Here is a 13,708-nt window from a genome sequence, read left to right on the forward strand (position 1 = left end):
GTCTGACTAATTTCACTAAGTATAGTAAGTTCTAGGCCTTGCAACAGTGCAACATCTGCATTGTTGCAAATGGCAGAATTCTAGGAATTTCTATAGAAGTTTCTAGGCCCACTTTCATTGTTGCAAATGACCATTCTTTTTTATGGCTGAGTAATATTCTAGCGTGTGTGTGTGTATGTGTCTGTATACACACACATATATCCCCAATCTTCTTTATCTATTCATCTGTTGTTGGACATTTAGGTTGCTTCCATATCTTGGCTATTATAAATAACGCTGCTATGAATATTGTGCTATATGTATCTCAGGAGACAGATCAAAAAAATTATTGCTACAACTTACATCAAAGTGTTCTGCCTATGTTCTCTTCTAGGAGTTTTATGGTTTCAGGACTTACATTTAGGTCTTTAATCCATCATTTTGAGTTTATTTTTGTATATGGTGTGAGGAAATGTTCTAATCTCATTCTTTTACATGTAGCTGCCCATTGTATATTCTTGCCTCTTTATCACAGATTAATTGACCATAAATGCATGGGTTTATTTCTGGACTCTGTATTCTGTGCCATTAATCTCTGTGTCCTTTTTTTTTCTTTTGTTCCAGTACCATACTTTTGTTTTCTCTCTCTCTCTCTTTTTTGCCTGTGCCAAGCAGCTTACAGATTTTAGTTCCCCAACCAGGGACCAAACCCAGGCCCTTGCAATGAAAGTGCTGAGTCCCAACCACTGGACTACCAAGAAATTCCCACCGTACTGTTTTAATTAATGTAGTCTAAAGCCTGGGACAGTTATGCTTGCCGTTTTGATTTTTTTCTGAAGATTAATATAGCAATTCGGGATCTTCTGTAGTTCCATATAAATTTTTGGAGTATCAGTTCTAGTTTCGGGGAAAATGTCAGGGGTATTTTGATAGGGTTGCATTAAATCTTTAGACTGGGTAGTCTAAAAACTATTGTATTGTATCTTAAAACTATTTATGCTTCCAATCCAAGAATACAGGATATCTTTCCTTCTTTTATCATTTTCAAATAGCTTCATCAATTTTTTTACAGTTCTCAAAGTATAGTATAGTAACCACTTCCTTGGTTAAGTTTATTCCTAGGTATTTTTTACTGGAATTTCATTGAAACAATTTTTGGTTGAACTGACATTCTAACAATACTGAGTCTTCCAATTCATGAGCACAGTAATAAATAAAAGAATAGAACAAGGAAAAATCCTGCAGTACAGAGTTTATATTATGCATTTAAAGAAAAAGTCATGAGTATGTATATACATATGAGTATGCATATATATATGTATATATATATATATATATATGCATGCATATATTGTCACTAATAGTAAACAACCCCCCTGTCAATGAAGGAGACATAAGAAATGTGGGTTCGATCCCTGGGTCAGAAGGATCGCTTGGAGGAGGGCATGGCAACCCACCTCAGTATTCTCACCTTGAGAATCCCATGGACAGAGGATCCTGGCAGGCTGCAGTCCATAGGGTCACAAACAGTTGGACACAACTGAAGTTACTTAGTACAGCACGTATATGTATCCAAAGAAGCAGGCTGCTGATGCTGCTGCTAAGTCGCTTCAGTCGTGTCCGACTTTGTGTGACTCCATACACGGCAGCCCACCAGGCTCTGCCGTCCCTGGGATTCTCCAGGCAAGAATACTGGAGTGGGTTGCCATTTCTGTCTTCAATGCATGAAAGGGAAAAGTGAAAGTGTAGTCACTCAGTAGTGTTCGACTCTTCGCTACCCCATGGACTGCAGCCTACCAGGCTCCTCCATTCATGGGATTTTCCAGGCAAGAGTACTGGAGTGGGTTGCCATTGCTTTCTCCTAGATTTATGTAAAGATATTAATGGATACAAAATTCCATGATTATAAGCCGCATCATATGTGTTGTCCTTCCAACTGTTGCCTATCCTCTGTTCTCCAAATCCCTATACAGAAGCCTATAATCTGTTACTAACTCCATTACTTTCCTAGCCTTTAAAATATACTTGTTATTCTTTTTCTCTTGCCTTGTAAAGTCAAGGAATTATCAAATATCTTCTTGGTGATTTTTCACTCATATTTTTATTTTCAGTCTTCCCCTATTACTATAACCTGGAGTTGACATCACACACTTGCTGTGCTACGTGTGTGCTAAGTCACTTCAGCCATGTCTGACTTTGTGACCCTATGAACTGTAGCATGCCAGGCTCCTCTGTCTGTGGGATTCTCCAGGCAAGATCACTGATGTGGGTTGCTATTTCCTTTTCCAGGGGATCTTCCCAACCCAGGAATCAAACCCACATCTCCTGTGTCTCCTGCATTGGCAGGCAGGTTCTTTACCACTAGTGCCACCTGCTACAGTAATATCCTAATTGGTCTCTCTGAATCAAGCCTGTGTTGTGCACCATATTTCTCCCATTTTAAAGTTCACATTTGTACCACATTTAATGTTCATATATTTGTACCACATGTAACGTTCACATTTGTACCACATTTAATACTCACATCTCTCTCATTTAAATGTTGTAATTATCTTTTTTGAAAACCACCCCATTATCCACACACTATTTCTAATATAATAGCTGGCATCCAATTCTTCTGCACTATGGCATAAATACACATTTCAAATCTTTTTTTTGCCAATAATTAACTTCAAACATTTTAGCACCCCAAACTAGCAAACCTACAGCCCTCTGATCATGATGTGGACATTCTCAAGTACAAGATATGCCTCAGGACACCTTCCATAGCACTTCCCATAACTGTAGCAGGATAAGAGGTGAAAACAATTGTTATTTTAACTAGCTAAAATTATTTCTTTTTAGAGAACAAACTAAATTTATTTAATAAGAAAGCTTGATATCACTCATGAAAGAAGAGAAAGTCATAAGGGTGTGGGTTGAAAGGTGGGTCAAGAAAGTGATTGATAGGTGAATTTGCCATAAAAAAATGAGTAAGAAAATAACAATTACATTTCTAACATCTATGCTGCAGTTTCCTTGTCTGTAAAATGGAGATTACATTAGCATTTGCTTTAGTTTACTGGGATATATAAGCACATATTCAGTGTTATATAAGTGTTAACTTTAATATTATTCTATTCTGAGCCGGCTTTCACATAATAGGTAGGTTCACTAGGAAAAGTGAAAGTGAAAGTTGCTCAGTCATGTCCGACTCTTTGTGACCCCATGGACTATACAGTCCATGGAATTCTCCAGGCCAGAATACTGGAGTGGATAGCCTTCCCCTTCTCCAGGGGATCTTCCCAATGCAGGGATTGAACCCAGGTCTCTCACATTGCAGGCAGATTCTTTACCAGCTGAGCCACAAGGGAAGCCCAAGAATAGTGGAGTGAGTAGCCTATCTCTTCTCCAGCGGATCTTCCCGACCCAAGAATCCAGCCGGGGTCTCTTGCATTGCAGGTGGATTCTTTATCAACTGAGCTATCAGGGAACTATCAACTTTGCAACTGTGCAGTTAAGTGTTATTCAGAAGGAAATGGATAGAGGACCTATTTTTATCAACTGCCAACTCTAATTTCTCCAATTACATATAATAAGCATAAAGGAAGATGTTTTGATATTCTGTTTCTTTGCATATTTTCCATGAATACCCAATATCAGAGTGCAATCCTTGTTTTCTTGCCTACAGTTTTTAAATATATAGTATATACTGACTAACACTAATTAACCAAATGCTATCTATGGTTAGTTATTATCAATCACTTTTTATTATAAACCTCAGTAAATGAGTATTTTATTTTCTAAAAAGTAATTTACAATATAGACTATACTAAGAATAGTAGTATTTGTGGGCTAATGAGATTGTTGTATTTCCTAACTGAAGCTATGGTTCATGCCATGATCAATGTAAAGTCAGACCGAGATTGTAAAAGAGTCCAAGTAGAAGACAGAAAAAATATTTGAAGCTTGAAGATGGAGTTAATATTCAGAGAGACAGACAAATGAAGGGAGGTAGATTTCAATAAATCAGGTGGGTAGTATTAAGGTAAGTATAGGAAATAGGCTCTGCTACAGGTGCTATAAGGGCTTCCCTGGTGGCTCAGCAGTAAAGAATCTGCCCGCAATGCAGGAGACCTGGGTTCAATCCCTGGTGGGAGAAGATCCCCTGGAGGAGGGCATGGCAACTCACTTCAGTATGCTTGACTGGAGAATCCCATGGACAGAGGAGCCTGGTGTGGGCTATAGTCCATAGAGTCACAAAGAGTTGGACATGACTGAAGCCACTGAGCAAGCACGCACACACAGTGGCTATAAATGGCTAACGTTTATAGCTTCTCTGTACCATGCTGCACAGCACAAACAATTTCAGTGGTAGTTATGGGTGGCTCTGACAGATGTTTTCTTAATTTCATTATCTGAAATTAGTTATGCATCTTTTATCACTTTGCCATTTCTACATAACAAATCTTTCCTAAACTTAGTGTCCAAAAACAACAAACTTCTATTATTGCTCATGAGTCGACGGTTCAGCTAGGAGGTTCTGCTGATCTGGTCTGGATTTTCCCACATTTGCGGGAATCAATTGGCTATAAGCTGATCTAAAATGCTTCAGTTGGGATGAAGGAGCTCTACTTAAGTATATCTTTCTTTTCCCAGAAGGTTAGCCTTGTCTTATTTCTTGTGAGAATCACATGGTCCAAGAAATAGAGGATGTGTGCTTGGTTTCTTGACTCTTACGCTTTAGCACAACATTTCTTTCATCACATTCTTTTCACAAGAGCAAGTCACAGGTCTAGACTAGGCTCAAATGATGGAAAAAACAGGCATTTCTCCAATGGAGATGAAGAATCCCATTCTAAAGAATATGACCATCTGTCTATTCATCACCACACAGTTAATGAGGAATTACCTAATTACTTTCAAAATTGTGATGTGTATTAGTACATCCTAGGGCTTTTGCAATCAAATTACCACAAAGGAAGTGGCTTAAAACAATTGAAATTTACTCTGTCACAGATCAGGAGGCAAGAAGTCTGAAACGAAGCTGTGGGCAGGATGGGAACTTGCCAACAATCCCAGTGTTCCTGGCTTATAGCTACATCTCTTCAGCTCCTGCCTCCATCTTCGCACGGCTGTGTGTCCTACAGATCTGTGTATCTCTGTGTCTCTAAATCTTTCCTTACGTAATGACACTAATCATTGGATTTATCACCCACTCTAACCCATTAGAGCTTCCCTTGTGGCTCAGTTGGTAAAGAATCTGCCTGCAAAGCAGGAGACTTGGGTTTGATCCCTGGGTTGGGAAGATCCCCTGAGAAGGGAAAGGCTACCCACTCCAGTATTCTGGCCTAGAGAATTCCATGGACTGTATAATCCATGGGGTTGCAAAAAGTCGGACACGACTGAGTGACTTTCACTTTCAATCCATTATAACCTCATCTTCAACTGATTATAAATACTCTATTCCCAAATAAGGTAGGGCTTCAGTGTATCTTTTGGGGGCACAAGTCAGTCCACAAGAGTGATCATATATATTTTATCAAAAATGCTTAAGAGAAATCAAATTCTCTTATATATGATTGTTACATATATATATATGCAAAAATTTTTGCTTCTCATTTCAAAATGTTCATTCCACAGGCTTCTGTGTAAGATATTTTGATGGAATTTACAAATAAATTCAGTCAAATGACATTTGCTTCCTGAATTGTTTGATTTTTTATTCATTAGAATTTTTTCATTTTTTAAAAATAAACTGACTTTTGATGATTTACATAGGAGAAATATTGAAAACATATTTAGAAGCCTACTACATACAAATGGAAAGGAAAATGCAAGAAAAAGCAGGATCGTTGTGAAAATTTAAATGAATACTCCAGAATCAGTTGTGTAAATACCCTGTTGTGGCACAACTATAATCTGAATGCCATGGCTTAAGTTTGCACCCCGAGTACTGGACACTGGGACCTGCCACAGTCACTGTAGTCTCCTTTGTTCCTGGACACTGGGAGCCACTGGCTTCATGTGAATCCCCACTGTTCCATCTCTTTACATGGTTAAACTGCAATTCAAAATATGATTAATTGAGCTTAAGTTACATATGTTCAAAGTAGCCATAAGGGAATCTGGTAAAACATGGTCTATCTGGCCTTCATCTCTTCTCCACGGTAGATGGTTTCTTCATTGCCCTTAGAATCATAAAATGAAGAGTCCAGAGGCTAAGTGATCCATAGATAACTCCTGCCCCCTCTTTTCTGAATATATTAAATTGCAATAGCACAATAAAAACTCAAATGACTTTGCCAAAAACGTGGACAGAAATGAAAATTCATGGAGGATAAATACTTACTCAGTATTGGGTTCTGAATTCAAATTAGTGAAGAACTATCAAGTTTGTAGGTTTTATTTCACAGTGAATCATCATGTTACATACATTTTATTCTCTCTACTACCTGAACTTTCACAGAACTCACTATCAGTATTTATAATAAGTTTATAAATGTGCATGTATTTGTTATTGTAATATTGACTTTGGGGGTTAAGAATTTTGCTTTATGTCATCATTATATAATTGCATTTTTACTAGCTAATTGTTCTTAAGTTATGTCTCTTAACCAAATCTAAAATTCCTTTAGGACAATTTTATTTATTTCACATTAAAATATAAATATAAACTATGATATACATTGGATTGGATTCATTAATTTGACTAGAGTACCACTGAAATAAACCACACAAACTTTTTAAGCTATACTGATATATGAAATATATTTGATCACTTTTTCTTCTTACCTCAGCTCCCATATATGTAACAGGATTGCATACTATGCAAACTAATCAATCTAGCTAATTCTTTTCTTGTGTGTACCAGGTTTGGCATTGGAGGACACCCTCTAACACTCAAACTTAAGGACATTTAAAGGAAATGTTTCCAGAATTGCTTGTAAATAACAATGTGGGGACATATATTTCAAAGCCATGTATGAAACTGAAAACAAAGGAAGGACTCTATGTGAAATGTTTTCTGCAAGAAGTCAATGATATCACCATAGTAACAATGATTAAAATATATGGCCCAAAGTAAACCCTGGGGCTTCCCTTGTAGCTCAGTCGGTAAAGAATCCACCTGCCATTCAGGAGACCTGGGTTCAATTCCTGGGTTGGGAAGATTCCACTGGAGAAGGAAATGGCAACCCACTCCAGTATTCTTGCCTGAGAAATCTCATGGACAGAGGAGCCTGGTGGGTTACAATCCAAGGGGTCGCAAGAGTCAGACACAACTGAGACAATAAACCACTACCACAAATCCTGGAATTACTGTTAGTAAATAAAACATTAGACAGCACTAGTTTGAGAGAAAAACTCATTAAATCAATCTTTTCAATCATAACTCTAGATATAATAATGACTTTGTTAACTAGCTTTTGGAACTTTAAAGAAACAAAATCGAACACCCCTGGTGGTGCAGTGGATAAGAATTCCTCTGCCAATGCAGGGAACGTGGGGTTCCATCCCTGGTCCAGGAAGATCCCACATCCTGTGGAGCAACTGAGCCCATGCTCCATAGCTTCTCTAGAGCCCACAGACGGCAACAAGAGAAACCACCACAAGAGGAGCCCACGTACCACGGGGAAGAACAGTCCCCACTTCATGCAACTAGAGAAAGCCCATGAGCAGCAGCAAAGACCCAGTGCAGCCAAAATAAATAAATAAAAATTTTATAAAAACAGAAAAAAATCAACCTGTAAATTGAGGCTGTAAAGTTTCTTTAAAACATCTCCATGAAGATCTTGCAGTTAAGCGACTTTTATCAATTTTAATAAAATTATTTGAAACATAATAATTATAAATTCTCTGTAAAAACTTGTAGACTATCAATCACACAGAATATGTAATAGGTATATGATTTATGAACATTTTTGCTTTCATCTTATAGAAGAAATTAATTTGTATTTCAATCAGAAGGGAGTATATGTATAACTAAAACATACACTATAATATGTGGGGTCAACTCCATAATTTCTGTTATTCTAACAATAATATTATCAAACAACCAGATAGTGTTTACCATGTATCAGATGCTCTCATAAGTTCTTTTCATATATTGCTTATTTTATTCTTCTCTATATTTGATTATGCTAGTTTATTAAATGCATACATATGCACTACTCAATAGATTTAACAATCTCACAATTTACTTCTGAGTCACATAAAGCTAGTAGGAAACCACTGTGATAGAGTCTTGCCAGAGGGTCACTGAACTTAGTAACATTAATTTTAAAATATTTGAGTTAGGCTGAAGAAATTAAAAGGCCACTGAACGAGAAATATTTAAAGGAACTGATATTTCCTGCGCCAAATTCACATTACATTCAATGGATACAAACTTCAGGGAATCACAATTAAACTAAAATAGTCAACACAAGTCGGAAATTTCAGATGACTTTTAACTTTTCTTGAAAATTGACAAAGAATGATTGAGAGGATTGAGAGTCATTACTGCTTAAAGAAAAAATTATAAAATTATAAAAAACACTAGCTAACAAAGACTTAGAGCAACTGATATCATTATATATAAATTGCATATTCAAAGTCAATATATCCTTATGCTGGTGGAAACATGAGATTTTTCAAAAATTAAATTATTCATTTTGTTCTTCTATGCTGTCTCAAGGTGCTTTCATGCCTGAAAGGCCAAATTACCACATAAGTGGGGACTTCATCAGGATGAAAATGTGACTAGAGACTTTTAAGAGGTTAAGATATTGGATTTCAAATTCAAAAGAGTATGAATTCAAATTCTCGGAACCACCTCTGCATAACTATTTGCTTTTTAAATTAATCTTCTGATCCTAATTTTTCTTTTACAAAAAATAAATGCAAAAGAAAATCTATCTCTTGGGTTGTTGAGGGTGCATTTGTTAAAGACAGTGACTTGAAAAATCATGTTAGCTATTACTAACTTTACTCTTTTTCACTTACAATATTGTCAAGCAAAGATTGTTGTTTAATTCTAATAGCTGATTATGGTGCTGGAGAACTCTTGAGAATCCCTTAGACTCCAAGGAGATCAAACCAGTCAATCCTAAAGGAAATCAAGCCTGAATATTCATTGGAAAGACTGATGCTGAAGCTGAAGCTCCAATACTTTGGCTACAATGTGACGAGCCGACTCATTAGAAAAGATCCTTATCCTGGGAAAGATTGAAGGCAAAATGAGAAGGGAACAGCAGAGGATGAGATGATTAGACAGTGTCACCAACTCAATGGACATGAATTTGAGCAACTTCGGGAATACAGTGAAGGACAGGGAGGCCTGGTCACAAGGAGTCAGACACAACAACTAAACAACAACAGCAAATAGCTGATTAATCCAAATTAATAGCAGATTTAGCCAATGATCAAAGAAGTCCAGAAGCATGTTAACAAATATTAAAACTAAGGTTAATTTTTTTAAGTAACCTCATTTAAACCCACCACACTTATAAAGAATTTACACCATGAATTTTTGGCAACTACAAACCTCTACCTTTCATTATCTTTTAAAAATTCACTTAAAACACATTACATGATAGTCTTTGCATCACATTAAATGCAGAATATACAGTGGTTTCAGAGAAGGCAATGGCAACCCACTCCAGTACTCTTGCCTGGAAAATCCCATGGATGGAGGAGCCTGGTAGGCTGCAGTCCATGGGGTCACTAAGAGTCAGACACAACTAAACGACTTCACTTTCACTTTTCACTTTCATGCATTGGAGAAGGAAACGGCAACCCACTCCATTGTTCTTGCCTGGAGAGTCCCAGGGACAGGAGAGCCTGGTGGGCTGCCGTCTATGGGGTCACACAGAGTCAGACACGACTGAAGTGACTTAGCAGCAGCAGCAGCATACAGTGGTTTGTGGCAGATATTTTCATTTACCCTTCATAACTTTTTCCATCCTGATCTGTGCTCCAGAAGGCTGTCCATTATATTGCACCAATGGACACTCTTGCCCTCTGTCTCAAATTGGTTTGATTAAGAAAAAATACCAGCAGTAGATGTAAGAGAGTCAGAGCAGAATTAGGCTGAGATGGTTGCCTTTCTCTACTAAAGAAAAAAGCTTCCAATGAGCAGCTTTTTCTTAGAGCTTTAACATTCTCTAAAGCTCCAGTTAATACTTCTTCTCTTGGCCTTTCAGATCAAGAGACATGGAATTTCCATCATATGAGCTGCCCCACAATTTGTGAATAATCCCTTCATAAAAGAACTCAGTTATCTCAGTCTGAGCTGGGACTCTGACAGAGACACTGAGATTCACCCATCATAGTAAGTGACCCTGACAAAGTAAGAGCAAATCTTCCACTCCTTCAAAGCTTTTGTTCATGGGTTCTGGTGCTCCTACTTTGTTTAGAAAAACCTGACACAATTGAATTCAAAGCACATCTAACTTCTGCAAGACTTTTCGAGTGATCGTTCTCTTGACTGCCCCCTTCACTTCATTGTTCCTTAGGCTGTAGATGATGGGGTTTAACATAGGTGTGATGACAGTGTAGGACAATGACACTAGCTTCTTGATCTCAGGAGACTGGTTGGATTTGGGCCGTAGGTAGGTCAAGCTGGCTGTTCCATAGAAAAGGGATACCACAATGAGGTGAGATGAACAAGTGGAGAATGCCTTCTGGCGACCGGTAGCAGAGGGCATCATCAGGATGGTTTTAATAATGCGAGTGTAGGAAACCAAAATGAGGGAAAAGGGAAACATAATAAATAGTAGTGTGGAGGCAAGTGCTTGCATTTCATACACGGTTGTATCCTCGGTGACTAGTTTCAACACCGGAGGACCATCACAAAAGAAGTGGTCTATGGTTCTTGGTCCACAGAAAGGATGGGCCATCAACCAAGCTGTCTGTAGCATAGACACAGGAACACCAGACATCCAAGAACCTACAGCCATCCACAAACATAGGGACCTATTCATTATGACTGTATAGCGGAGAGGATTACAGATGGCCACAAAGCGATCATAAGCCATCATAGAAAGGAGGAAACATTCGGAGCTGCCAAAGAAGAAAAAGAAGTACATCTGGGTACCACAGCCTACAAAAGAGATGCTTTTCCTTGGGGATACTAGACCTACCAACATCTTTGGCACTATGACCAAGGTGAAACAGACTTCAAGAAGTGACAAGTTCCTGAGAAAGAAGTACATGGGTGTTTGAAGAGCAGGATCCATACTGGTAACTGTGACAATAAGGAAGTTACCCAACAAAGTGACTGTATAGATGACCAGGAACAAAACAAAGAGGGAAACTTGCATCTCAGGGTTGTTTGTAAAACCACGAAGAATAAATTCAGTCACTTGGGTGTGATTTTCACAGATCATGTCTTAGACCAGTTTCTCTCTAATAATCAAAGTATATGTGTCAAAGGATCAAAGAATATTCTTTAAATGTATATATAACATCAAAAATAATAATAAAATCCATAAATGTATCTTTGTTCTCAGTTGTCTTACCATTCTATCTCTCTGAAACAGAATATCTACAATAAGACTAAATCAGAGTGAAGAAATAATTTGCATGAATACCACTAATTGCTTGTCACCTAGGTGCAGTTTGTCTCTCACCAGTGATGACAGTCTCCAGCTCATGTTCTTCATCAGAGGCATGTTATTTTTCAGGATGAAGTAGAAAGAGTTTAGGCAGCTAATAACTAAAATAGAATCACTTAATAATTTTTAAAAATAATTCCAAGAGGTATCCAAGAGGCAAAAAGATAAAAATTGGGCTAGTTTGACTTTTTTAATCTTAGCTTACAAATGATATATTTCTACCAAATGGAGTGCATTTTATACAATACACTACTCCATCCAGTATACATACATATATATACATCTATACATATATACACATATAAATTATATACACATGTAGGTGCACATATATGTATATATGAGGGAACCTTAGTAAATAAACATAGGTAAACAAATAAACATAACAGGGACTTATGATTTTAGTACTTTGTGCAGTCCTCAGGGGACTGCTAATTTATCTGATTTTTCGTGGTGCCTCTTGAACCATAATGTCACATCACTGGACCCTAGTTCTTACTATGCACACAGGAATAGTCATATCATTTGAATTGGACTTTAAAAAAATAGCAAAGTTCTGAACAAACATAACCTGCAATCCAGAAGTCCTCCTTCCAGCACTCATCTCAATTTCAATCCATCAAAATAGTTCTGCTTCCCACTGTGTGGTGACTTTGTTAAATTAACATATGTTAAATGGAGCTCAGGGGTGTAGGATGGTGAGCCCTGATTCAACAAAAGATAACAAAGGAAAGTTAAATGAAGTTTATTACTCTCAGATTCTGGAGGAGGAGCTATAGGAGGAAGTCAAGGCAAGAGTGCAGGCATAAATAAAGGCTGAATATGGGGTATATGCCTTTATTATGGTCCAAAGGTATAGTACTTTGAAGCTCCTTGGCTGAGGTCAGATTAGTTAATTCAAACCAAAAAATGCAGGATATTGGTATGCTTCCCTTGAGTTTTTTTTTCTAACGGGGCACAAGGAAAAGGCCTTCCCTGGGAGACAGGGGTGACTGTTTATAACAAGGACATTTGGGTTAACATGTCAGAAAGTTACATTTACTTATGACTCTTGGGCTGTTATCTAGGGTATGTGTTCAGGGGAGGGGTTAATATCAGTTTAAGGTCCCTGCAAATCAGGGACCAATAATGAGTCAGTAGTATTATGAATTAATTTACCTAAATTCTCAACAGACTGTCAAGTCTTCTCCAAAACTGCATGGACAAAGTAGGAGCTAGTCCCTTACTATTTCGTATCCACTAAAAGTCCACTCATGGAATTACTAATTCAACTAGTATTATCTCAAACACAATATCTTCTTTAGAGTAGAACATTTTGATTGAAAGTAGAATTATATAAATATTTTCTATACAGATCTTACTCAACAACAGTATATCAAATGTTAGGGATCACAAAAATATATGTTAGAAAACACCTATTTATAAAGCTACACTGGAGCTGAGCTGAACAATGTTTCCATTTTTTCAAATATTGGGGCTGTGTAAGTATTAAGTATTAGATCAATTATTTTGATCTAATATTGATATTAGGTCAAATTGATAAGCAATTGATCTAAGTATTAGATCAATTATTTTATAAAACATTTTTCCAATTTAATTTAAAAATTTTACTTTTATAGTCAAATCATGTTTAACACAGATTTCTCTGAAAGTAAGGAGTCGAAAATGCACAGACTATTTGAAGAATTCTGTTTTAATTCTACTCCAATGATATATGTACTTTGGTAATATCTCACCTACTTCGCTTACCACAAGTTCTCAAGCCAATATCCTCTACAACATAAGGAAAGGAACTGGTCATCCCAGGCTGCGCATACTGATGGTACTCCAGAATAATAGGTTAAGAGACACGACAGTAACTGTGACCACTACCTTTCACCACTATTGCAAATTCTGCTTCAATATCATTCACATCAACAGTAACAATAACAACAACATTATTTCTGGTATATTTAGCAAAACTTATAAATAGCTTCAGAGGCTTCCCAAGTGGCTCACTGGTAAAGAATCCACCTGCCAAAGCTGGAGATGCAAGTTCGATCCCTGGGTCAGGAAGATCACCTGGAGAAGGAAATGACAACCCACTCCAGTAATCTTGCCTGGGAAATCCCATGGACACCGGAGCCAGGTGGGCTACAGTCCATGGGGTCGCA

The 13,708-nt window shown here is 37.4% G+C and overlaps 1 protein-coding gene across 1 annotated transcript; it reads right to left on the reverse strand.

Annotated features, from left to right (window-relative positions):
* Positions 1 to 10,376: 10,376 nt before the first annotated feature.
* On the reverse strand, positions 10,377 to 11,327 carry OR10A7 (olfactory receptor family 10 subfamily A member 7). The gene has a single exon (XM_081587442.1). It carries the CDS (start codon positions 11,325 to 11,327, stop codon positions 10,377 to 10,379), a length of 951 nt encoding a protein of 316 aa, XP_081443568.1.
* Between the last annotated feature and the right edge of the window lie 2,381 nt (positions 11,328 to 13,708).

This window comes from Giraffa tippelskirchi, chromosome 4 (assembly GCF_054371585.1).
Source record: "Giraffa tippelskirchi isolate mGirTip1 chromosome 4, T2T-mGirTip1v1.2.pri, whole genome shotgun sequence".
NCBI lineage: Eukaryota > Metazoa > Chordata > Mammalia > Artiodactyla > Giraffidae > Giraffa > Giraffa tippelskirchi.